The 25269-nt window shown below is 41.9% G+C and overlaps 1 protein-coding gene across 11 annotated transcripts in view; it reads left to right on the forward strand.

Annotated features, from left to right (window-relative positions):
• Positions 1-24778, forward strand: part of ubr5 (ubiquitin protein ligase E3 component n-recognin 5) — a 35948-nt gene extending 11170 nt beyond the window's left edge. For 4 of the 11 annotated variants that reach the window (XM_056443667.1, XM_056443672.1, XM_056443669.1 and 1 more), the window contains 44 exons: positions 145-254; positions 622-734; positions 876-1022; positions 2775-2886; positions 2985-3139; positions 3210-3407; positions 3581-3791; positions 4078-4204; positions 4339-4490; positions 4893-4988; positions 5660-5786; positions 5931-6028; positions 6361-6518; positions 9907-9998; positions 10136-10282; positions 10570-10688; positions 10882-11008; positions 11128-11257; positions 11438-11598; positions 11774-12013; positions 12245-12368; positions 12617-12728; positions 12840-12971; positions 13961-14218; positions 14299-14567; positions 15444-15655; positions 15918-16151; positions 17605-17678; positions 17790-17962; positions 18570-18719; positions 19082-19299; positions 19593-19740; positions 20072-20444; positions 20628-20715; positions 20820-20964; positions 21168-21298; positions 21412-21472; positions 21642-21823; positions 21978-22062; positions 22154-22309; positions 22887-23000; positions 23136-23280; positions 23427-23512; positions 24016-24778. In XM_056443667.1, coding sequence (XP_056299642.1) covers positions 145-254; positions 622-734; positions 876-1022; positions 2775-2886; positions 2985-3139; positions 3210-3407; positions 3581-3791; positions 4078-4204; positions 4339-4490; positions 4893-4988; positions 5660-5786; positions 5931-6028; positions 6361-6518; positions 9907-9998; positions 10136-10282; positions 10570-10688; positions 10882-11008; positions 11128-11257; positions 11438-11598; positions 11774-12013; positions 12245-12368; positions 12617-12728; positions 12840-12971; positions 13961-14218; positions 14299-14567; positions 15444-15655; positions 15918-16151; positions 17605-17678; positions 17790-17962; positions 18570-18719; positions 19082-19299; positions 19593-19740; positions 20072-20444; positions 20628-20715; positions 20820-20964; positions 21168-21298; positions 21412-21472; positions 21642-21823; positions 21978-22062; positions 22154-22309; positions 22887-23000; positions 23136-23280; positions 23427-23512; positions 24016-24228 — 6703 coding nt within the window. In that variant the 3' untranslated portion in view covers positions 24229-24778. The remainder of the gene's footprint in view (positions 1-144; positions 255-621; positions 735-875; positions 1023-2774; positions 2887-2984; positions 3140-3209; positions 3408-3580; positions 3792-4077; positions 4205-4338; positions 4491-4892; positions 4989-5659; positions 5787-5930; positions 6029-6360; positions 6519-9906; positions 9999-10135; positions 10283-10569; positions 10689-10881; positions 11009-11127; positions 11258-11437; positions 11599-11773; positions 12014-12244; positions 12369-12616; positions 12729-12839; positions 12972-13960; positions 14219-14298; positions 14568-15443; positions 15656-15917; positions 16152-17604; positions 17679-17789; positions 17963-18569; positions 18720-19081; positions 19300-19592; positions 19741-20071; positions 20445-20627; positions 20716-20819; positions 20965-21167; positions 21299-21411; positions 21473-21641; positions 21824-21977; positions 22063-22153; positions 22310-22886; positions 23001-23135; positions 23281-23426; positions 23513-24015) is intronic. The other 7 variants (XM_056443668.1, XM_056443673.1, XM_056443671.1 and 4 more) reach the window with 6 other exon arrangements.
• Positions 24779-25269: the final 491 nt, after the last annotated feature.

Genomic DNA, 25269 nt, shown 5'->3' on the forward strand with positions numbered 1-25269 from the left:
GCAGTTACTTTTTGTATGTGAATGGTCTTCTATAATTGTATTTCATTACACTTTTAACCACAATTGGAAGACATAGACTTCAGTCCCTGTGGTTACAGAATGTAGATATGCAAGAATAACTAAAATCTTTTTCTTAATCCATAGGACGGAAAGCAAACCTGAGCTGGTGAAGACTGAGATGGGTCCCCCTCCCTCCCCGGCATCGACCTGCAGCGATACCTCTTCCATAGCGAGCAGTGCCTCGCTGCCCTACAGTACGCCAGCTTCTCTATCTCTCCCTCTTGACCTCTAGCTCTCACAAAACTTCGCTCTAGCTTCCAGGCACAGAACCAATTTCTTCCTCACTCTGCGCTCTCATTAGTCCTTCAATTTTGAAACAGATGGTGCACAGGCCTATATCGGCTTTTTTAAAATTTATATACTTTTCTCCCTGTCTATTTTCCTGTGTATGCCCAGCTGGGGGGTTTTAGGTTGCCATTTCTTTCTTTCTTCCCTCTATTTCAGCTAGCTGTCTTTGTTGATAAGTAATTTACTATTTGTAATCTCCAGATGTGAATACAAATTAAGTGCCGTATTTGATTATCCTTTGATCAAAGGACTAACCGTTGGTATGCCTTGCAGAGCGAAGGCGTTCCACCCCTGCTCCCAAAGAGGAAGAAAAGGTGAATGAGGAGCAGTGGCCGCTCAGAGAGGTGGTGTTTGTGGAGGACGTTAAAAATGTCCCAGTGGGAAAGGTGGGTGTATCTGAAATGTGGCAGTGCATAATATCTTGGAATAATATGTAATGCTGGTGATCGAGTCTAATCTCAGATTAATCACATGTCCCAGGTTTGTCTTAAAATGTCAAAACGTAATACCTTCATACGATGTTCCAGGTGCTTAAAGTGGATGGCGCATATGTTGCTGTGAAGTTTCCAGGGACATCAAGCAGCATGAATAACCAGACCACTGCTGCTCCCACTGACTCCGACCCATCTTCACTGCTGCAGGACTGCAGGCTTCTCCGAATCGACGAGCTGCAGGTAGAGACCTAAATTGCCAATTTTCTCTCTCAGTATTTAGAGTTCAGTGTATATTTACAGGGTGTCCGCGGGGCATTAAAAAGTCTTAAAAAGTCATAAATTGCTTTTCCTAAAAATAAGGCCTTAAAAAGTCTTAAATTGTCTTAAATTCAGATTGGATTGGTCTTAAATTTTTTGGGTGTCATGTCATTACGAATATGAGGCAATCTGTTCCGCCAGGTCCGTATTTTGCTCGGGTTGCTCTGCGGCGTCTCTGGTGTCACCGGGGCCACGCCCCTTCTCTTAAAGGGGCCCCGCGTATTCGGTCCCATCAATCCCCTACAACGTGAAGCATCGGCTAGTTTAGAAAACATGGGGGATGCAAGTTCAACAACGGCTTGAAAAGAACGAGTGTTTCTGGTCACGGTCGGTGAAATGCTTCTGAAGCTGCGTTATGTGTCGGGAGACTTTCCAGCGGTGGAATCTCACGTGCAGAGCAAGAAGCACAGAGACTAGCGAAGGCCGCCAGCAGCCCGGGGGCTAGCTCCTGCTCCGCCGCCAGCAACAACGTCAACGCTACAACGCTGGAGGTCACCGGAGGAAATCCAACGCCGTGCAACAAAGAGCTCATCACCGAAGTCCAACGCTGCAGTGCGTTCTTCATTCTGTTCCACGAGACTCTGGACCAGACCACCGAGAGCAGACAGCTGGACTTCATGTGCGCTATTGGTGAAATGACCAGGTCCCGTCAGGATCCTATGGAGCACAGCTCATGGGCCATGACACCGCCCAGGACCTACTTCAGCATCTCAAAGTAAGTCTAACATAAATATATATGTATTAACTATCCTCATGTATATGAGTATGTGTATCATATAGTTAAGCTTTACTCGTGTGTCAAGTTAATAACAGCTATGGATAGGCGCACTACACATTAATTAGACTAATTAAAAATTGTTTTAGAATGGTAGAGTGGCGTTTACCTGTCAATATGTCTACATAGTATACACTAGGCTCAAGGAATGGCTCACGTTGCTTAATTTGTAAAAATAGTTTTCATTCATATTTATCCAGTCTGACATTAATCTGAAGTGGTGGTGTCATAAAGAGATGTGGTGACTGTTGTGTGGCTAATGTCTGCCTTTTCTTTCTTTTTTCCAGGAGAATGGACCAAATGTCAACTGGAAGTTTTTATATTCATACAGTTTGAAAAGGATTGTTTTCCTAGTATATTCACAAAAGCTCAGGAGGAGACGTATGAACCTGTGACACACACACCCATCACATAGAGACATGATAACTAACTCACACACACATACATTCTATTATGTAAATGAATTTGCATTTTAAAAGCAGCTGGAAATGTTATTTATGTTATTTTATAGATTTTTTTGTTCAAAAGGAACTATGTTGCACGTATTTTAAAAATATATTTACTTGATTTTATAGACATTTGTTCATGGGACCTAAATGTTCTGAAAATGTTGTATTAATAAATATAAGTTACAACAGCAATGACATTTGTGTTATCCTTTTGCATTACATTAATTTTGAACAGACATCAGTGTGTTTACTTTGAATTAATGAATTTAGATTAGTGTATATTTCCTTCGTACGTTAGGTCTTAAATTTTATTTAGACGTGGTCTTAAAGTTTTAAATTTCACTGGTTTATTCCTGTAGATACCCTGTATTTAACTGTGCAGGTTTAAGCCTCTCTCCTCCTGGCATACATATTGATTTAACTTTGTCTCCTTCAATCTGCTCCTGACAGGTGGTCAAAACTGGCGGGACTCCTAAAGTTCCAGATTGTTTTCAGCGCACACCTAAAAAGCTCTGTATCCCGGAAAAGGCAGAGATTCTGGCTGTGAATGTTGACTCCAAAGGTCAGTCGTCTTATTTCTTCTGTCGGGGTGTTTTCAATCTTCTTTAAAAATTCTGTACATTTGTAATGCCAACCCTTAAACATCCCGCCATCCTGCAGGAGTTCACGCAGTACTGAAAACTGGTAACTGGGTGAGGTACTGTATCTTTGACCTGGCCACGGGCAAGGCTGAACAGGAGAATAACTTCCCCACTAGTAACCTGGCCTTCCTGGGCCAGAGTGAGCGCAATGTGGCCATCTTTACTGCAGGACAGGTGAGATAATCTATATTAGGTGACATCTTTTTGCAGTTATATACACATCTAAATAAAATTTTTCTCCCAGGAATCTCCCATCATCCTTCGAGATGGAAACGGCACAATATACCCAATGGCTAAAGACTGCATGGGTGGAATTCGAGATCCTGATTGGTTGGACCTGCCACCTATAAACAGCCTGGGAATGGGGGTGCACTCTCTGGCCAACCTCCCTTCTAACTCTACAATTAAAAAGAAAGCTGCTATTATTATCATGGCTGTCGAGGTAAATGCCCCCTCTTTATGAATACAATGTAAAAATTATAAATCAGTTTTAGTAAGGTGGTTTCTATCACGTTCTACTCATAAATCTGTCAAAGACTAAAAAGCAATGCTGGTTAAGACGTCTAAATGAGCAGTCATAATCAGTACTCTCGTCACCATCTTTGTGCCCTACAGAAACAAACGCTGATGCAGCACGTGCTGCGTTGTGACTACGAGGCTTGCCGGCAGTATCTGGTGAACCTTGAGCAGGCGTTCCTGTTGGATCAGGGGAGCCAGGCCCTCGGAGCACTTTTGAATCATCGCTGTGATGGGAACCGAAACATCCTCCATGCTGCCGTCTCTGTGTGCTTCCCTGTTAGTAACAAGGAGACCAAAGAGGAGGAAGGTAAGCTGGTGCTTCAAATAACAAACAATGTCAACATAATAAATTATTTTAACGTTTCAGTGTGATCTCAAAAGTAGTGTATTTTGATTTCCTTGTTACAGTAACATTTCTCTTCCAAGTGTCTCTCAGTTTTGGACTTTGCCATCGTTGTTCGAAAATGACAAATAAAAGGAAGAAAATTACTTTTTACTCCGTAAACCCAATTTTTGTGTTTTTGTCTGATTGATTGCATGCTTTCCCAAGTCTCGCTTCTCTATGTAAAGTGGCATGACTATTTATATTCCAGAGGCTGAAAGGTCGGAGAGAAACACATTTGCAGAGCGTCTATCTGCTGTGGAGGCAATTGCCAACGCCATCTCTGTAGTGTCGAGCAATAGTTCTGGGAATCGGACCGGCTCCTCCAGCAGCAGAGGGTAAGTAATGCACACATGGCTCTCTTAATAAGAATGGAATCTTTTTTTTAATCCAATATTGTCCAGTAATGTGAAAACTTAAGATACAGCGGTGGCCTTAATTTCAGAGCCATGTGTTATTCTTTTGTCACCAGGCTTCGTCTGAGGGAGATGATGCGGAGGTCTCTGAGAGCAGCAGGTCTTGGCCGTCATGAGTCCGGCCCGTCGTCAAGCGATCACCAAGACCCAGTGTCTCCACCCATTGCACCGCCAAGCTGGGTCCCTGATCCCCCACCCATGGACCCTGGTCAGTGTATAATTCAGATTAACTCTGTCTGCCCTTGAAGATCCCTTTTAATATAAATGGACCCAATGCTTTAATGCAGTGGAGGTGTTACTACGAGGTATTCCAGCCCAAAATGCCACAGTGCAGTCCAGAGCGTGTGGAAGATTTCCAAAGATATCCAATCCTGACTGAATTGAAAGAGTATTAACTGCCATGTTTTGTGTGTTTTAGAGCCTTAAAACTAGAGTATATTTAATCTTCTCACTGATGCTTTGTAACAGCCCACACCAGTGCAACCCTCTTAAGTTGTTTTGCCATGTTTTGTTAACTCTACATCCTTTGCCTGATTTGAATGATACTTTGAAGTGAAGTGCCTCTTAACTTAAGTGAAATCTACAAAGACTGTTTTTCTTCAATCAACAGACGGTGACATTGACTTCATTCTAGCACCAGCTGTGGGTTCACTGACCACCGCCTCCACTGGGACGAGCCAGGGACCCAGCACCTCCACCATACCAGGTAAATGTCATCATCATCATAAACCCATACTACATACTGGTTCTACACATATTGTACTACATCCTACTTCTACTTCAATAAGATGTTATACTTGTTTATTATATTTACATTAGATATTGATATATTTGTTTTTTCCTGGATTTCTTTTGAGCTGTTGCACCACCACCCTCAATTTATTTCAAACCTTCCAGCTGTGAGCAAATCTTTTGCTTCTTTAGTTTATTGCATCGTGGGACATGTAGTGTGCATTAACGGCACACACTCAAATCAACTGATTTGGTTTGACTACTTTATTTTCTCACTCTTCTAGTGAAAACACCTGTATTCTAAAATCCTGCTAAGAATCATATATAGTATTGATTTGGGACATGGCAAAATAAATGCTGTTGTTATTTTAATAGGTGATGTTGAAATTGCGTTGGTCTTGTATCGCACCTTAAAATGGGGACCAATCATTCTTAAAATGGATTAAGTTTGTAATAAGATAAGAAATTTCAGAGTTCTTTCTAAATACGTTTTTATGACATTCTGATTTAGGATAAAGTATCGTCCTGGTACCTGTGTAAATGTGTCCGTAAGCTGTGTACTGATACTGTATGTCTTGTCTTTTCATACACTTGTGGTCATGCGTGTTGCGGCTGTCATTTAATGCGTTGTCCTCTCCATTTGAGCAGGCCCGTCAACTGAGCCATCTGTAGTCGAATCTAAAGACAGGAAGGCCAACGCCCACCTAATCCTGAAGCTGATGTGTGACAGTGTTGTTCTGAGGCCACACCTACGAGGGCTACTCTCTGCCAAGTACGTTGTGTTATTTCTATACCCTCATACTTCCACAGCACTTACTGGACACTAAAATTATGCACTTTCCTTATCTGATATTCAGTGTTTATTTTGCTTGTCTATCTGTCCCTCATGTATGTACTTGTTGCTGTTGTTTGACAGGGATGCCCGTGGAATGACCCCATTCATGTTGGCAGTCAGTGGGAGAGCCTACCCAGCAGCCATTACTGTACTGGAGGCTGCTCAGAAAATGGCCACGGGTAGGTTAAGAAGTCATCTTTCTGTTGTAAACTGGTTTGTCTTTGAAGGGAGACTGTTGGGATTTCAAACCTGTATTGAAATGCCCACCAATTCAAATGCACATTCGACTGATGTTTGCATGAACAACCACACACCACTCTCAAAAGGTGAGAAAACAGCTCAACTTGTGTGAGTCTTATGCCATTTTAAGTGGGTGAGGTAACAGCGGGGACCTTAGATTGTCTGAGTGATGTAAATCATGACGTCTTTAGCTACCCTGCTTACAACAGCTAACTACATATCGTAACTGGCATTCCTTCCATTTCCATATTTTCCTCAATGTCTAACACAGTGGGTGACCCGGGCATTGCGGAGAAGGAGGATGCAGACACTGTGTTCATGGAAATGATTTGCCCCTCGGGGACCAATCCAGATGATTCGCCCCTCTATGTTCTCTGCTGCAATGATACCTGCAGTTTCACTTGGACTGGAGCTGAGCACATTAACCAGGTCAGCTCGAGAGGATGTCATTACACCAAAATGAGCCTGCTCAAAAGCAGCGTTAACCACTGTCTATTATTATAAGGTTTAAAAGACTCATGTAACTGAAAACTCAATAAGCCTAAAATAAATAGCATTACAAATTAAATATAATTACGATGGCTGTCAGTGTTAACGCGTTAATCTATGCGATTAATTTGGCCGCGATTAACGCACTAAAATATTTTAACGCAACTTTGTTTACTTCCGGTGTGCGTTGAAGTTTTTGCACTCTGAGTGTCAAACCGCGGCAGTCCGCCTCCTTCCTCCCGTCTGCTCCTCTATATTCACAGAGAAACAGAGGGCGACGTGTCGGTGACGCGGGGCGGAAGGTGCAGGTGACTTTTTTTTCTTTTCTCCGCCCCGATGCACACGCCGGCATGGAGCTCTGCGGCGCGCGAGACGGAGAGCCGAGAAGAGTGAACGACACGTCGAGACAGAATGACATGCTGCTGTAGAGACAACCAATAACAGACGTTTAGTTTAATAAAAGAACAAAGACGTCTTTAAGGAAAGAACCTTACCAGGGTGTCCGCGGGGCATTAAAAAGTCTTAAATTGCTTTTCCTAAAAATAAGGCCTTAAAAAGTCTTAAATTGTCTTAAATTCAGATTGGATTGGTCTTAAATTTTTTGGGTGTCATGTCATTACGAATATGAGGCAATCTGTTCCACCAGGTCCGTATTTTGCTCTGTGGCGTCTCTGGTGTCACCGGGGCCACGCCCCTTCTCTTAAAGGGTCCTATCAATCCTCTACAACGTGAAGCATCGGCTAGTTTAGAAAACATGGGGGATGCAAGTTCAACAACGGCTTGAAAAGAACGAGTGTTTCTGGTCACGGTTGGTGAAATGCTTCTGAAGCTGCGTTATGTGTCGCGAGACTTTCCAGCGGTGGAATCTCACGTGCAGAGCAAGAAGCACAGAGGCGAGCGAAGACCGCCAGCAGCCCGCGGGGCTAGCTCCTGCGCCGCCGCCAGCAACGACGTCAACGCTACAACGCTGGAGGTCACCGGAGGAAATCCAGCGCCGTGTAACAAAGAGCGCATCACCGAAGACAAACAGGGCGGCGCGTTCTTCATTCTGTTCCACGAGACTCTGGACCAGACCACCGCGAGCAGACAGCTGGACTTCATGTGCGCTATTGGTTAAATGACCAGGTCCCGTCAGGATCCTATGGAGCACAGCTCATGGGCCATGACACCGCCCAGGACCTACTTCAGCACCTCAAAGTAAGTCTAACATAAATATATACACTACCGTTCAAAAGTTTGGGATCACCCAGACAATTTCGTGTCTTCCATGAAAAATCAGACTTATTTATCAAATGAATATAAAATATAGTCAAGACATTGACAAGGTTAGAAATAATGATTAATATTTGAAATATTAATTTTGTTCTACAAACTTCAAGCTCAAAGGAAGGCCAGTTGTATAGCTTATATCACCAGCATAACTGTTTTCAGCTGTGCTAACATAATTGCACGGGTTTTCTAATCAGACATTAGTCTTCTAAGGCGATTAGCAAACACAATGTACCATTAGAACACTGGAGTGACAGTTGATGTAAAAGGGCCTCTATACACCTCTGGAGATATTTCATTAGAAACCAGACACTTCAACCTAGAATAGTCATTTACCACATTAACAATGTAGAGAGTGTATTTCTGATTAATTTAATGTTATCTTTATTGAAAAAACTGCTTTTCTTTGAAAAATAAAGTCATTTCGAAGTGATCCCAAACTTTTGAACGGGAGTGTATGTATTAACTATCCTCTTTTTATGAGTATGTGTATCATATAGTTAAGCTTTACTCATGTGTCAAGTTAATAACAGCTATGGATAGGCGCACTACACATTAATTAGACTAATTAAAAATAGTTTTAGAATGGTAGAGTGGTGTTTACCTGTCAATATGTCTACATAGTATACACTAGGCTCAAGGGATGGCTCGCGTTGCTTAATTTGTAAAAATAGTTTTCATTCATATTTATCCAGTCTGACATTAATCTGAAGTGGTGGTGTCATAAAGAGATGTGGTGACTGTTGTGTGGCTAATGTCTGCCTTTTCTTTCTTTTTTCCAGGAGAATGGACCAAATGTCAACTGGAAGTTTTTGTATTCATACAGTTTGAAAAGGATTGTTTTCCTAGTATATTCACAAAAGCTCAGGAGTAGACATGAACCTGTGCACAAACATCCATCACATAGAGACATGATAACTAACTCACACACACATACATTCTATTATGTAAATGAATTTGCATTTTAAAAGCAGCTGGAAATGTTATTTATGTTATTTTATAGATTTTTTTGTTCAAAGGAACTATGTTGCACGTATTTTAAAAATATATTTACTTGATTTTATAGACATTTGTTCATGGGACCTAAATGTTCTGAAAATGTTGTATTAATAAATATAAGTTACAACAGCAATGACATTTGTGTTATCCTTTTGCGTTACACCATACTGTTAATTTTGAACAGAAATCAGTGTGTTTACTTTGAATTAATTAATTTAGATTAATGTATATTTCCTTCGTACGTTAGGTCTTAAATTTTATTTAGACGTGGTCTTAAGTCTTAAATCTTAAATTTCACTGGTTTATTCCTGTAGACACCCTGCTTACATTACTTCTGCTGTAATCTGGCGCTTTAGAGAACATTTCAGGGGGGTGGGGCCTCACCCTGATAGAATGGTGGGGGAAACACTGGGATGTGTCACATGCAAAAGCCTTTAAAAGGTGAATTTACATTTTTTTATGAAATCGAGAAAATGAGCCCAGACTCCAGAGGGTTAACATTACATATTTGTCAGTTTATCAAGGCCACTGGTTCTGCTGTTTATGTTAAAGATGACAGGACCAATGGGGTCTCAAATGCATTTTTTTTTTTACTAATCTGGATGTGTCACTGAAGAAACAATTTATCATCCACGATATTAAATACCTCGCTGACACTTTATAGGTAGGAGCCTCTTTGAAAACACAGCTCTGTGTGAAGTTTTGTCTTTAAAAAAGAATACAATTAAACAAGTGTCTAAAATACACGCTGTCTGAAGGGATTACTCGTTCATTTAGAAGATTTAGTCTTTAGAAGAAAAAAAACCTTTTAATCGAGATTAATGAATTTCAAAATGCGATTAATTAGTTAAATTTTTTTAATCGATTGACAGCCCTAATAATTACTGCTACTTTCTTTGTTTATGGGAGCCTTCAATTCAGTAACTCATTGATTATGCAGACAGTTTTTGTTCATCTCTTTAATGTACGTATCAGGGTTCATGTGGTCATGGAAATACTTTATAAGTCCCTAATACCATCACTGAATCAACATTTTTCATCCCAATGACTTTGCATTTAGGATATCTTTGAGTGTCGGACCTGCGGTTTGCTCGAGTCCCTCTGCTGCTGCACTGAGTGTGCAAGGGTGTGTCACAAAGGACACGACTGCAAGTAAGTCCTAGTTTTCAGCATTGACGTTGTTAAATCTTCGCTAAAGGTTTACATATTTCTTACCTTTTCTTTTTATCGGCTGCATGCAACACTCTGTTTTGGTCGAATGATCATAACTTTGCTTCTGTCTTTCACAGGCTGAAGAGGACCTCTCCCACAGCATACTGTGACTGCTGGGAGAAATGTAAGTGCAAGACTTTGATCGCCGGCCAGAAGGCTGCTCGTCTGGATCTGCTCTACAGGTTACTCACAACCACCAACCTGGTCACAACACCCAACAGCAGGTAAGCCCCCTCTGCTCTCTATGCCTTTATGTTGCGTATTCGTTTCTGACTTTGCATGGAACCTACTCTCGCGAAAAATTTGCAGCGCTTTTTATGTGAACGCAGCATTAATCTCCACTTCACCTGCAGTAGTGTTGCATCTTTATTGTACTTCATAATTGGCAAATAACTGCAGGCATTTTCAACTAAATCAGCTTGACTGTATTATTTTATACAGAAGGTGCTTGATATTGTGCAAGTGAGGCTGAAGTTATATTTCTGACATATTTTTTTATTCCCATCTGCAGGGGAGAACATATATTACTGTTCCTAGTGCAGACTGTTGCCAGGCAGAGCGTTGAGCACTGTCAGTACAGACCACCACGCATCAGAGAAGACAGAAACCGCAAGGCTACAAATGCAGAAGGTAGGCTCAGAATCCCTGTCTCGTATTACCCAACTTTTATCTCTCAAGGCAGACTACTCAATATTTACACAAGATTATTTCCCCACTCACTACTTTCAGTACTAACCGTGGGTCTACGCAGGATCTTTAAAAAAAAGTTTTCCTCCAAGGCATCTGGTTTATGACAACAATATTATTCTTTCCTCTCTTTCAGATTCTGACATGCCAGACCACGATCTAGAACCTCCCCGCTTTGCTCAGCTGGCTCTTGAGAGGGTCCTGCAAGACTGGAATGCCCTGAAGTTTATGATCATGTTTGGCTCTCAGGAGAATAAAGACCCGTAAGTATCGCTGCAAAGCGCCACCCACAGCAGTAGTATGTGGCAGTTAAGAAGAGTTTGACGGAGTGTGCTTTAGTTTGTGTTGCTTTTTTTTAGTATTTCTGTTTTGTATGTTCTAGACTTAGTGCCAGCAGCAGAATTGCCCACCTCCTACCTGAAGAGCAGGTCTACTTGAATCAGCAGAGTGGCACTATTCGCCTTGACTGTTTCACCCACTGCCTCATTGTCAAGTGTGCTCCTGACATCACTGTAAGTCCAGTTAGTTTTTCTGATTCAGGAGCAAGATAATTCTTTTCCTCTTTCGATTTTAATAATAATTCTCACCTCTGCATTACCTATAATTTATCTTCTTCTATTGCTGTAAGTTTATTTGCCTGTAAGTAAATAAATATTTTGTTCATCAGTTTTCTTATTCTTATGTTGTATTAGTTTATAGACACCTTGCTGGGTACACTAGTAAAAGAGCTGCAGAACAAGTACACTCCCGGCCGGAGAGAAGAGGCGGTCAATGTCACCAGGAGGTTCCTGCGCTCTGTCGCCCGGGTCTTCGTCATCCTCAGTGTGGAAATGGCCTCATCCAAGAAAAAAAAGTAAGAGCCCACTTCATGAAGGTTTTAATCAAAGTCTGTTTAAATTCATTGTAACTGAAGTTACATCTGCTTAATTCTACCACACAATTGTTACTACATGACATAAATTAAACGCGCTTTAAAAAAAAAGAAGTTTTATCATCATTTCATTTCTGCCTGGTTTTTTCTCTCCCAGCAACTTCATCCCCCAGCCCATCGGGAAATGTAGACGGGTATTCCAAGCGCTCCTTCCATACGCTGTGGAGGAGCTGTGTAATGTAGCCGAGTCGCTGATCGTGCCGGTGCGAATGGGGATTGCGAGACCCACTGCGCCGTTCACTTTGGCAAGTACCAGCATAGATGCAGTCCAGGGCAGCGAAGAGCTCTTCTCTGTAGAACCGCTGCCTCCAAGACCCTCACCTGACCAGTCCAGCAGGTCAGTTGGTTGTGCCCTTGTTTTCCCATCTTTATTTTCACTATGTTGTGGAAGATTGAAATGTGCAACATTAGTGAAGATGAGGAAACATTTGAAATCATTGAGTCATTCACTAGATTTTCACTTTGAGTGAGGAAACCAAAAGCAACAGAAGATGCTTCATTTTTCTTATTCACTATATTCAATGACTTCTGGTCTTGTGCTTCATTTCCTCTTCCTTCCCACCCCCAGCTCCAGTCAGACAGCTGCCTCTTATATCATCAGGAACCCCCAGCCTCGACGCAGCAGCCAGTCTCAGCCTGTCAGAGGAAGAGACGAGGAGCATGATGACATTGTGTCAGCAGATGTGGAAGAGGTGGGGGGCCTCGTATATAATCATTAAGGTCTTAATGAACTTTGCATGCAAGTGAACCCATGTTTATTGGTGACTAGTTTCCAAGAAAGTATAATGTCACCTTGAGCTTGCACTGTTATTTACACTGCATGATTTCACTAAGATTTCAATTCACTTTCTATTCCTGTATATGTTTTGGTGAGAATGAGAATTGCTCCGTCTTGCCTCAAAGCTTTTTCTCTTAGGCTCTTTTTTTGTTTGTCTTTTAGGTGGAAGTTGTAGAAGGAGTAGCTGGTGAGGAAGACCATCATGATGACCAAGAGGAACAGGGAGAGGAAAATGCAGAGGCAGAAGGGCAGCATGATGAGCACGACGAAGATGGTGAGACACACCCGACTTTTATCATTTTCCTTTTTATAGGAATTCAAGGGAGTTAATGACACTGATCATCATGTTTTGAAGCATCTGTTTGTCATCGTTTCTGCTTTTCAGGAAGCGACATGGAGCTTGATCTTCTGGCAGCAGCTGAAACGGAGAGTGACAGTGAAAGTAACCACAGCAACCAGGATAACGCTAGCGGCCGCAGGAGTGTCGTCACGGCAGCAACAGCTGGCTCCGAAGCAGGTTGGTCAACTGCTATTTTTGATCTTTTACTATAGATTTCATTTGAGATTTTCTATTAAATCCCCCTTCATAAAACTGCTAGTTTTTTTTTCTTTTCTTTTTTAGTTGGTGGAAATGCGATCACCATTCTTATTGACCTCCTTAAACTGAAATCCTTCCAAATCTTAGCGAGGCACCAACTGCTTACGAAATAGAAATTGCATTTCTGTCTCGCTGCTCTGTATTTCCCTTGAATTGGAGACTAATGCAGTCCTCGAAAAATCATTGGGGCCTAACAGTCAGCATTTTTTACTTTATTTTTGGAGAGCTATTTAATACAGCAGACAAAATGGTCCCTGGCTGAATACCCCATGTATTTCATTCGCAGGCAGTAGGGTGTCCTTGGCATTTCCTATTTTTGGTATGAGCTCCTCTTTACTTCAATGCATAAACAGATGTCAGGGCAAGAGTGAATTTGCAAAGTGCATACAGTTTCCGGCTGAGAGTTCCTTCAGTTTGTCCCTTTCTCACATTGCCATGTCTATCATCTCTAACCAAAAGTCATCACAAATGTTGCCCTTTTCACCAAAGTAACTCACTAAACAACTTGTAGTTTCCCAAATGGTGTGGTGTTTTTCTTCTCCTTGGTCATGTAGAATTTCTTTCTTACTAATGTTGTTGTTTAGAATGTTAAGTACATTTGAGACATTGCTGTACTTTCTCCCTAAGGAAATGTCAACATTTCGAAAGAAATATAAACAAAATGTAAAAAAATAAATAAAAATGATGTCCTGTTATTTAGCACCAGGTGATCAACAAAGTGCAGCTGTTTTGATTTCAGTGTTGTCACCATCATATTAGTGTTGTTTGCCCTTGTAGTGGTGTCATTCACTAACCCGCACTCCTGCCTGGATAAATCTGATGTGACAGAGGATGCTGATATGAACACAAAAGCCATTAAACTGGTCCCATGATCTTTTTTTCTTCATCCCAAATCCTCGTCCCTGAAGGCGCCAGCAGTGTCCCTGCCTTCTTTTCAGAGGATGACTCCCAGTCGAATGACTCCAGTGACTCGGACAGCAGCAGCAGTCAGAGCGACGATGTAGACCAAGAGACTTTTCTGTTGGATGAGCCGCTGGAAAGGACAACGAGCACCTCCCATGCCAACAGTGCAGCCCAGGCTCCTCGCTCAATGCAGTGGGCTGTTAGAAACACCCCGAGCCAAAGGACCACTGGGAGCGCTCCCTCCAGCTCCTCAACACCTGCTGGTCAGTGGAGCGGTGGCATTTTATTTAGTCACAAAAAAGGTGCGTTTTGATCGTACCTGTAATGATTGTCTTTTTGATAGCGAGCTCCACAGGCCTGATATACATCGACCCGACCAACCTGCGTCGCTCCAGTGCGATCAGTTCCAGTGCCGCGGCAGCAGCTGCGGCTCTGGAGGCCAGCAACTCCAGCAGCTATCTGACGTCCGCCAGCAGCCTGGCCCGGGCCTACAGCATCGTCATAAGGCAGATCTCAGACCTCATGAGTCTGATTCCCAAGTACAACCATCTAGTCTACTCTCAGTACCCTGCTGCTGTAAAGCTCACCTACCAGGATGCTTTCAACCTGCAAGTAAGGTCATCGTTAAAAATAACTATTTAAATTATTTATCCAATGAGATCACTCGAGAAAAATATTACACAACTAGAATAAATTCTGCATTCTCGGGTTAATGCAATCTGTGTATAATATTGTATGCTGGGCTGCACTGAACCTCTTCTACTGAGGTTTTTAAATCGGCAAAGGTTGTCATCAGGTAAAATCCTAAATTGTAACATTCATTGGATTAAATGCGTTCGTCTGTTTCATGAAATCAACTTTAATATATACAGTTCGTGTGGCAAGCTGGAGTACTTTTTTGCCTGCAGTGAAAGATTTTTGTGAAGGGTTAAACAACACATTTAAATTTGAAATGAATATTTTGTTCGATATAATCATTTCTAAAATACACATTATTCTATGTTTTTTTTAAAGATTTGGAAGTTTGGACTTCAACTCTGGTGTAAATGGGAATGTTAGGAAGACGCAAGTTAGAAACAATCCTACACAGCCACCACTGGAATCAAATTCTTCAAATAAAGTATAGTAGCGAGCTATACTTGGAGATGCAGAATTTTAGGTTTTGGTTGAATGTTAGCTAATTGTTGTTTTGGGTGCACACTTGAAACACAATTCAACCGTTCTGAAAAGACTGACAAAAAAAAAAGCTAATCTTAAAAGTATTGTAATATTTAATTGCAGCATTGGAAAATCCACCTTCAGAATCAAAATATACTTTAAGGGGATCCCTGCCAATTCACATCTGTTAAATACGTAATCGAATTGCATGTGTCAATCATATTTGGCAGGGGACAACAAAAATGGTCTGAACATGATCATGTTTTCAATAAAATATCTTATCTGTCTCATGAGTTGAATAAGTGAAATATTTTTCCTTTGTTGGGACAGAACTATGTTGAAGAAAAGTTGATTCCCACCTGGAACTGGATGGTGTCAATCATGGACTCCACCGAGGCTCAGTTACGATATGGCTCTGCTCTGTCATCCGCTGGAGACCCTGGTCACCCCAGTCACCCGCTGCATGCATCTCAGCACTCCGCTCGCAGAGAGCGCATGACTGCCCGGGAGGAGGCCAGCCTCCGCACACTTGAGGGACGCAGGTAAAACAAATGTATTCACCAAACCGTTATCAACTAATCACACTAGTACATGTGACAACATCTTGACACAGCTGAATTCTGACAAGAACAACTGAGGAAACTACAGAAAAGAATCTGGAGGGCCCCATAAATAGCAATGAAACTCTTAGTTCATATCTAAGTTCAGTCCAACTGTGCTTCCACTTAATAGTTTGGTGCACACTTTGTATTATTGAATGAACTCCAGATATGTAGCATTCTCACTGGTTTTGTGACCTTTCAGGAGAGCAGCTACCCTGCTGACAGCTCGCCAGGGTATGATGTCGGCACGGGGCGACTTCCTGAACTACGCCTTATCATTGATGCGCTCCCACAATGATGAGCACTCTGATGTGCTTCCTGTGCTGGATGTGTGCTCACTGAAACACGTGGCCTACGTTTTCCAGGCTCTTATCTACTGGATTAAGGCCATGAACCAGCAGACCACGTTGGACACTCCACAAATGGACAGAAAGAGGTAAATGAGTAAAATCAGTTTATGCAGTCTTTGTTTTCAAAAACCTAGAGTTTACTTTGGCAGCTGTGTTTTGGTTACCACACGAAAAGAAAAAAGGTCCCATGGCTTATGTTTTTGCAGCAGAATTGCATGCAATTTTGGGTGTCGTCTGTAGCTCATGGGATGAGTGGTCGTCTCGTAACCAAAAGGCACCCGGTCGGATCCCCGCGCTCCCCATAGTTCATGATGAAGTGTCCTTGAGCAAGACACTAAACCCCCACTTGCTCCCTGGGCGCTTCACTTGAGACCACTGCTCCTTACCAAGGATGTAAATGCAGAGTATAATTTGTTATAAAGTGTACATCATCATCATAATGGACACTAGTGCGAACCCCTGTTTTCACACAATGTTTATTGTCTTGCTTGACTAGGCAAATGGCAAACACTGGTAATTAGGCAATTTGATTCCAAATGGGTTGTTGTTATTATTAGAGATGCACCGATCAGGTTTTTGGTGCCGATCACCGATCACTGAAATCAGTAACTGCCGATCACCGATAATACCGATCACTGAAATCAGTATCTGCCGATCCGATAATACCGATCACGGTGTCGATTGAAGCATTCTATTTATTGTGTAGCATTATTGCCTAGGACTATGAGTAAATACATATATAAAGCAACTCAAACATTAAAGAAATTACCGATTTCTTTAAACATTTAGGACTTTTACTTTGAAAAATGTCCTAATTGATACATTAAAATTGTTTGATTGCCAGTTTAGGGGATTTCAGATATGTATGGAACACATCTGCATTTTTCATTTCCTGGAACTCTTGGGGAAATCTATTTACAGGACTTTTTTTAACATACAAAAGTCTGACTTATTTTTATAAACTCTTCCTTGGTACAGTAAAAATGTTTAATGTTAGCATAATTTAAGCTAAATCTCAGAAACGATATTTAAAGATACAAAATCAGTTCATTGTTTACTTTTATATGTTAGTGTATGATTTGTCGACATCTTATTTTGATAAACGGATGTTGTTTCACGTGGTTCTTTCCGCTAACTTTGCAAAACCGGATGTTGTCACATAAATCCTTCCGCTAACTTTATCAAAACCCTCGCGCGCTCCCGATCGAATGCGTTTACCGTGAACATCAGTCTATAGGGGCTCAGACATGTGAGTGTCGGCTGAGTTGACCCAGTGATTCAACTCGGGGGACGGGGACGCCGCTCGGTGCGTGAGGATCCCCTCGTGGTCCTCTGACATCTGCGGCCCTCGCCGGGCGCATTGTCTCCGTTGCGGTGCGCTGCGATTGAAACGTCTGATAGTTCTCGCAGATGTTACGTCATCTGATCGGCCATTTTGAGAATGCCGATCAAAACCGATAATGGGAATATCGGCCACTATGGATCGGCGCCGATCAGATCGGTGCATCCCTAGTTATTATTATTATTTTTAATCCATAGGAATCGAGAAATTTTGGAACTGGGTTTGGACAATGACGATTCTGAACACGAGAACGACGAGGACACCAATCAGAGTAAGAGGGATAGCTAGCATATGATAATATATCAAAATATTAGGTCAAATCTGATTTTGATATTCATGCCTTATTGACTGTGCTGACATATTTGTTTTTGCTACACCTCAGGTTCAACTCTGCAGGACAAGGATGAGGACCCAGTCCCAGCTGAAACTGGTCAGATCCACCCCTTTTTCCGTCGCTCTGACTCCATGACCTTCCTGGGCTGCATCCCACCCAACCCCTTTGACGTTCCACTTGCTGAGGCCATCCCACTGGCAGACCAGCCCCACCTCCTGCAGGTCAGATATCGGTTCGGTCTCTTTGTTTGAAGATGGAAGAGTTAAAGATGCAGTGCACAAACTTCTTAATTAAATGCATGCAACATCATGCCATCTAGTGACGGTGATGGCTGATGTGAATGTCTAAATCCTCCTAGCAACACTGAGAATTGGATATCCGTGAACATTATATATGATGAGTAAGCAGGTCACGGTAACGGACAGACTCCATTTTATTCATTGTGTTAATTCACACTATACGTTTTAGTCAGCCCTTGTGCTTAGCCCACATTGACTTTTATGCATGCAATGTACGGATCAAGTGGCTGTCCAGGACGTGGCTGTTCACAGTTAACGTTAGCACAAAACCCATTTTGTCCAGTTCTAACTTTAATAGTTTAACAAAACGATGGCTTCTTTAACAGTGGGAAAAGAATTCTGAAACAAACTAAAAGATCGAAACATACGGAGCAGACAATGCCTGGAAGATGTGTTCTTTGTTCTGCAGCCAAGTTCAGTGGATACTTGCTGAAAGACAAATTAATTGGCTAAATTGACAAACACACTACCTGTATAATGGTGCAATGCAGTCTTTGGCTACATGTTCATTTAGCTTCCTCTCTAACAGCCTAATGCCAGGAAGGAGGATCTGTTTGGTCGCCCCTCTCAGGGCTTGTACTCTTCCTCGTACATGGCAACCAAAGGCCTGGCTGAGACGAGCATGGACAGGAACTGCCTGGAGGTAAACATGGGCTCCTCTCTACCCTCCCCCTCTCAGGTATAAACCCCTCTTCACTGGACAAACGCGTTGCCACTTGTGTTCTAATATCCACGCATTACAAGCACCATGGAAAGTTTTTAAATCACTAGACCTTTGAATAGGACTATGTAAAAAGCTATCCATTAGTTTCTCTTTATTTCCAGTGGCATTTGAGAGCATTGGCAATAACGGACAGCAAGAAATAATGGATATTTTGGGGTTGTTCTTTTTGCTTGTACTGAAATTTATGTGTGGATATTGGAGCACAGCCTGTGGTCTGTGTCCCATTTTCATATTTCCATTCTTTCATCATCGCACTGTCAACGTTGAAGACCTATGTTCAGGTTAGTAAAGAACAACTCTAAATCCCACTGAAACAGATCCTGCCCACTAAGATGTCTTACTCTGCCAACCTGAAGAATGTTATGAGTATGGAAACTGGCCAGCGGAGCACTGAGAACCAGTCACTAGCAGAGCAGGAGTTGGAGGCCTCAAAACCAGGCCCTTCGCCCCATGACCTTGCTGCCCAGTTGAAGAGCAGCCTACTTGCTGAGATTGGCCTCACTGAAAGTGATGGACCCCCTCTGCCATCGTTCAGGTACCAAACACTCATCTGTGCTTTGAGGGGAAATATGAAGTGTCACTTGAGCTAAACCATAACCTGTTTTTACTTTAACATGTTTGTTTGTTTGTTACATACATACATACATACTACATTAAAATAAAATCTGGAACTGGCATGAGTAAATTGTCACATTTGATACAGGTTTTAATACTGGGCAGAGAAGACAACTGCAAACTGAGCTCTGAAGAAAATGTTTAAATATACTATAGTTTGTTTTAAATGCTATTGAAATACAGTATCTCAATGTGTGCTCTTTGTCTGTCCAGACCTCACTGTAGTTTCATGGGGATGATGATCTCACATGACATGCTACTCGGCCGCTGGCGTCTATCTCTAGAGCTGTTTGGTCGCGTCTTCATGGAGGATGTCGGAGCCGAGCCTGGATCGGTACATTTTTATATATTATTTATTGAAGTAAATATAGGCATTAGCCCATCTTTTATACTTGTATAAATGTCTTGTGGGGCTGGAGTATTACTCTCCCGGGACTTGTCTGTGGATCATGAACCAGTCTTTGTTTATGACTTCTCAAGCAGTGTGCCACACATCGACAGAGCATATGGCTTTTATTAAAACACTGATTTTAATGACAAGGTATTGCAATTCTTTTTTTGCATTGGTATACCATGTAACACCATTTGTTTTTTCAAGTGCCTACTTGGTTCCACCCCAGCATCATGGTTTCCTTAATGCTGGAGTGCAGGATCATAATGATTATTTGTTTATTTGTTCTTGTTTATCCCAGATCCTCACAGAGCTAGGCGGCTTTGAGGTAAAGGAATCCAAGTTCCGTCGAGAGATGGAAAAGCTGAGGAACCTGCAGTCCCGCGACCTGGCCCTGGAGGTGGACCGGGATCGAGACCAGCTAATACAACAGACCATGCGTCAGCTTAACACGCACTTCGGCAGGCGCTGCACAACCACACCCATGGCTGTGCACAGGGTGAAGGTCACCTTTAAAGATGAGCCGGGCGAGGGCAGCGGTGTGGCCCGCAGTTTCTACACAGCCATCGCCCTGGCCCTCCTCTCCAACGACAAGCTGCCCAATCTGGACTGTGTTCAGAGTGTCAGCAAGGGCATGCAGGCCAGCAGTACGTGTCATCACGATTACAATTCAAGTATGACAATACATAGAAACTATACTGTATTATGGAACTCATTCATTGTTGCATTCAATGGTACTTTTATGATGCTTAAAGTAGTCATCACATGAGTAAAAATAATTTTTTTTCCTACATAACAAAAACTTAACTGTGAACTTGTTGTATTCAATGTATATTTTTGTGTGTTCATGTCTGTAGATCTAATGCAGCGCTTGAGAAACAGAGACCGAGAAAGAGAGAGGAGAAGCGGCGGGCTTCGAGCGGGATCTCGTAGAGACAGAGACAGGTAAATTCCAACTCCAAATAGTTTCCCCTTTTTCGTTTTTACAACAAACGAAAGAAAAACGTTCTTTGCTGTGCGAGACAGAGAAGAGTGTTTGTGTTCTCCAGAGATTCCAGGAGGCAGCTGTCCATAGACACCCGGCCTTTCAGACCTTCGTCAGAGGGAAACCCCAGCGATGAGCCTGACCCTCTGCCTGCACACAGACAAGCCCTGGGTGAAAGGCTCTACCCACGTGTTCATGCCATGCAGCCGGTAAGAAACCATCTGCATTCTTCAAAGCTATGTTTTTACCCAAAAAAATGTTTATCAATCGAAGAACAAGTCAACATTTCTTGACTTTTGCCTTTTATTTGGCTTTGCACATTCAAACATCATTGTCATCGAGCCAAATACATTTTCAAATGATTGGGAACATACTTTGACTACACATCTAAATGTTGTGTTTTCTTCCTCAGGCGTTTGCCAGTAAAATCACAGGCATGTTGCTCGAGTTGTCCCCTGCCCAGCTGCTGCTGCTGCTGGCTAGTGAGGATTCTCTCCGAGCCAGGGTGGAGGAGGCAATGGAGCTTCTCATTGCACATGGAAGGTAACTAACATTGTGGTTCTCTTTTTGCGTGTGACTCTAAAGTGCTTTGTGAGTAGAGTAAATTATGTCATAATGAAGGTTTTATTAAGTATTTTATCTTTTCTCTCCGACAGGGAAAATGGTGCCGACAGCATATTGGACCTGGGTCTTCTAGAGGCTCCAGAGAAAGCACAAGTAAACTCAACATCTCTGTTTCCATTCTTTACTCTCCCAACGTGTAGAGTTTAATAATTTTAAGTTGTGCGTGCCAACTAATATTTATCTCCTGTCGTCATAAAATTACATACGTGCCTTTGTACAATACATGCTTCTAAACAGCCTCCTGCTTTTTGTGGCGTTGTAGCAGCTGGAAAACCGTAAGCGCCATGGTTCAACCCGCAGTGTGGTCGATATGGAGCTGGACGACCCCGACGATGGGGACGACAATGCTCCTCTCTTCTACCAGCCTGGCAAAAGAGGCTTCTACTCTCCTCGGCCCGGCAAGAACACCGAAGCCCGGTTGAACTGCTTCCGTAACATCGGCAGGTATGAACTGTCCGTTTTATTGGTTTAACATGAAAGGGCTTACATCAGTCTAGTTTGGTCAAAATCTTTAAATGAGATCAACGTCAGGGACGATGAGTTGCATCTTTTAACAACATAGGATGCAATAAGTTAAATGTTGTCTTTTCCTCTACAGAATACTGGGGTTATGTCTGCTTCAAAATGAACTCTGTCCAATCACATTGAACCGACATGTCATCAAAGTGCTGCTTGGGAGAAAGGTAAGAGATATTTTTGCACCCACTGTTGGACGCTGCTGCACGATGCTAGTGTTTTGTACCAACTGAAGTGGCTGAATATTTGTTACTGCAGGTGAACTGGCATGACTTTGCATTCTTCGACCCGGTCATGTATGAGAGCCTGCGGCAGCTGATTCGACATTCTCAGGCTGGTGAAGCAGACGCAGTATTTGCTGCCATGGATCTTGCCTTCGCGATTGACCTCTGCAAAGAGGAAGGTGCTGGACAGGTAAAGGACCATACTGTCATTGTGTCACCAAATGTACATTGTAACATGTTATCAAAGTGATACTGAGCCCATGCTGTATAGTTAAAATAGCACTGCACTAAACTAAGAAAGAGGGTGCATGTTGCTAGAGAAAATGTTTTTTAAAATGTAGACTTTTAAATTGTGATCTAGCCTAACTACCTGGTACAGGCAATGAGTTGTCTTACTGGAAATGTGCAACATGAATTAATAATAATGTAATTAGTTTATACTCTGCTAATTTCAGTCAGAAAAAAGTTTGTTGAAGATAAAAAAATATATATTTTACTACCCTCAAATTCAGACCCATAATTCCCCAAATTCTATACACATCTTTATGTTATTCTGTACTTATTCAGTGCATCTTAATACAAAAAATAGTTATCAATAATCTATGAACTCTGCTTTCTGATTGGCCTGTTTTTTCTGTTTCAGTTATACGCACTTTTTGCAACCCAGTCTATATGATTAAATGTCCAGTTTCAGGTTCTGCTTTTTGAATGCAGAATCTGAATACTAAAATATGTTGTTCCATAAAGAGTTTGTTGATGTGGTTCAGGTGGAGCTTCTATCTGGTGGGGTCAACATGCCAGTAACTCCACTGAATGTGTATGAGTATGTGAGGAAGTATGCTGAGCACAGAATGCTGGTGGTGGCCGAGCAGCCGCTCCATGTGAGTAAAACACTTTGAACTTCTGACTGTAAAGTTAATGAAGCATTTTAGCAAACCTTTTCTCAAAGTGGCCGTTTATTGGAACACGGTCACATTTTGTGTCAGTCTCTAAAAATGTTATGTGTGTATCTGAAGGCAATGAGGAAGGGTTTGCTGGATGTGCTTCCTAAAAACGCCCTGGAGGACCTGACGGCTGAGGACTTCAGGCTACTGGTGAACGGCTGTGGAGAAGTCAATGTCCAGATGCTCATTAGCTTCACGTCCTTTAATGATGAATCTGGTAAGCTGCCATGTCTAAATCTCCTCTTCTTTGCATATGCTTCTATTAATTTCCCCGTCTGTCGGTTTCCTGCATTCATTCAGATATAAAGTTTTTACGATTGTACGTTTTCACTGTTGAAGTAAGACTTGCACTTCATCCAACAGGGGAAAATGCAGACAAACTACTGCAGTTTAAACGCTGGTTTTGGTCCATAGTGGAAAAGATGAGCATGACTGAGAGGCAGGATCTGGTAAGTCTGTTCTCATCATGATCAGATTGACTCCTGGTGGCTCTCAGCGGTTCAAAGCTTAACATCGGTAATAACTGTTTGTACACGAGGCTCACACCAGAGCCACACTCCTGCATGAGCAACGTGTAATGGATGCCTCACACACAGCATTGTTGTTGCTGCCGTCAGTGATTCGTTCTTCAGAGTTGGCCTTTAATACTGGCCAGAATGTCATTAATTTCATTAAAAGTGTAATTTACATCAGTTTGACAGAAAAAGATTAAGAAGAATGTGCTCATTTGTCAATGTCAGTTAACATTTGGTACTCTAGCATTGCTCCCTAAATGAATGGTCACAAGTAAAATATACACGAGCGGTGTGCAAGGGCACAGGCTTGTGCAGAGCCACAGCTGTGTTTTGATGATTTATTTTTGACTTTTATTGGCACAAACATTACAAACCTTTTCAGAAAATAACATTTATGGAAAATAGCAAATGTGACTTACGATGTTGCTTGTACACAGGTGTACTTCTGGACCTCCAGCCCTTCCCTGCCAGCCAGCGAGGAAGGCTTCCAGCCGATGCCCTCCATCACCATCCGGCCTCCAGATGACCAACACCTCCCCACAGCCAACACCTGCATCTCACGTCTCTACGTGCCACTATATTCTTCAAAACAGATACTCAAACAGAAACTCCTGCTAGCCATTAAGACCAAGAACTTTGGTTTTGTTTAGAGGTTCGAAATAAGAAAAAAAAGAAAAAGAAAAAAAAAGGATAAAATAAAAACATGTTTACTGTTGTGTAATATTTACCTAGCTCCATTTTTGTAGATTAATTTTTTGTCTATACAATTTTATGAAATTCGACATACTGTCGCTATCTCCCCAGGTGGTAATGTTTGTTTGTGTTGTGAACACAAACGGCATATTTTTATTTCAATTTTTATTGTTTTTGTTTTTTCCTTTTGTGTTTATGAAAAAGAGGTATACAGTCCAGAACATTCCTGCATTGGCACTGTAAAACGTAAAGCCCACAGCCCTGCTCTATTGGCTTAAACTTTTGCTTCCCAGGAATGTGGTTTGACAGAAAGCTGTCTGCCGAAACCCAGCCAAAGATGACAGCAGTAGAAGTATTTCAACGAAGATAAGACACACTGTGATTCTGTTTTTTTTCCTTCCCTAGAAAAGTACTATCACTGACAGTTCACTGCTGCCTTTGTGGAAAGTCCTTTTTTTCTTGTACAGGGGGAGTAGGGAATTTCAAAATAAACTTGGATGCAAATAAGTTGTCTGGCCTGAATTCTTTTTTTTTTACAGTGCTTTAAGTTAAAAATATTAGGGAATTCCAATTGCATTAGTCTGAGAGGAAGATCCTTATCGGTGACAATGTTTTGACTTCACACCTAAAAGAACTGTTTAATCTATACTCAACTTCAGCCTTACGTAGGCCCTTGGTTCTAGTTACTGTATTATGGTTAGTGTTGTGTTTTGTACTAGATTTGTTGAACTAGGATGTTTTTTGTGTGTATTTGCAATATTTTAATGGAGCAATGTGTACGATTTTTGAAAATAATTTTATGGCCGAACATTTGCTACTACAAAGTAAAAAGACACAATCTGTTTTTTGGTATGGGGACTCGAATGTTGATCCCAGGATTTACAATTAGCGTGGTAAAAATCATAGCCACGCCCATACTTTTATTAATGCACTAATGTGCACCTACTGACATTGCCCCACTGTGGGACTAATAAAGGAATATCTAATCTAAAATGTCT

The sequence above is a fragment of the Pseudoliparis swirei genome, chromosome 22 (assembly GCF_029220125.1).
Source record: "Pseudoliparis swirei isolate HS2019 ecotype Mariana Trench chromosome 22, NWPU_hadal_v1, whole genome shotgun sequence".
Lineage (NCBI taxonomy): Eukaryota > Metazoa > Chordata > Actinopteri > Perciformes > Liparidae > Pseudoliparis > Pseudoliparis swirei.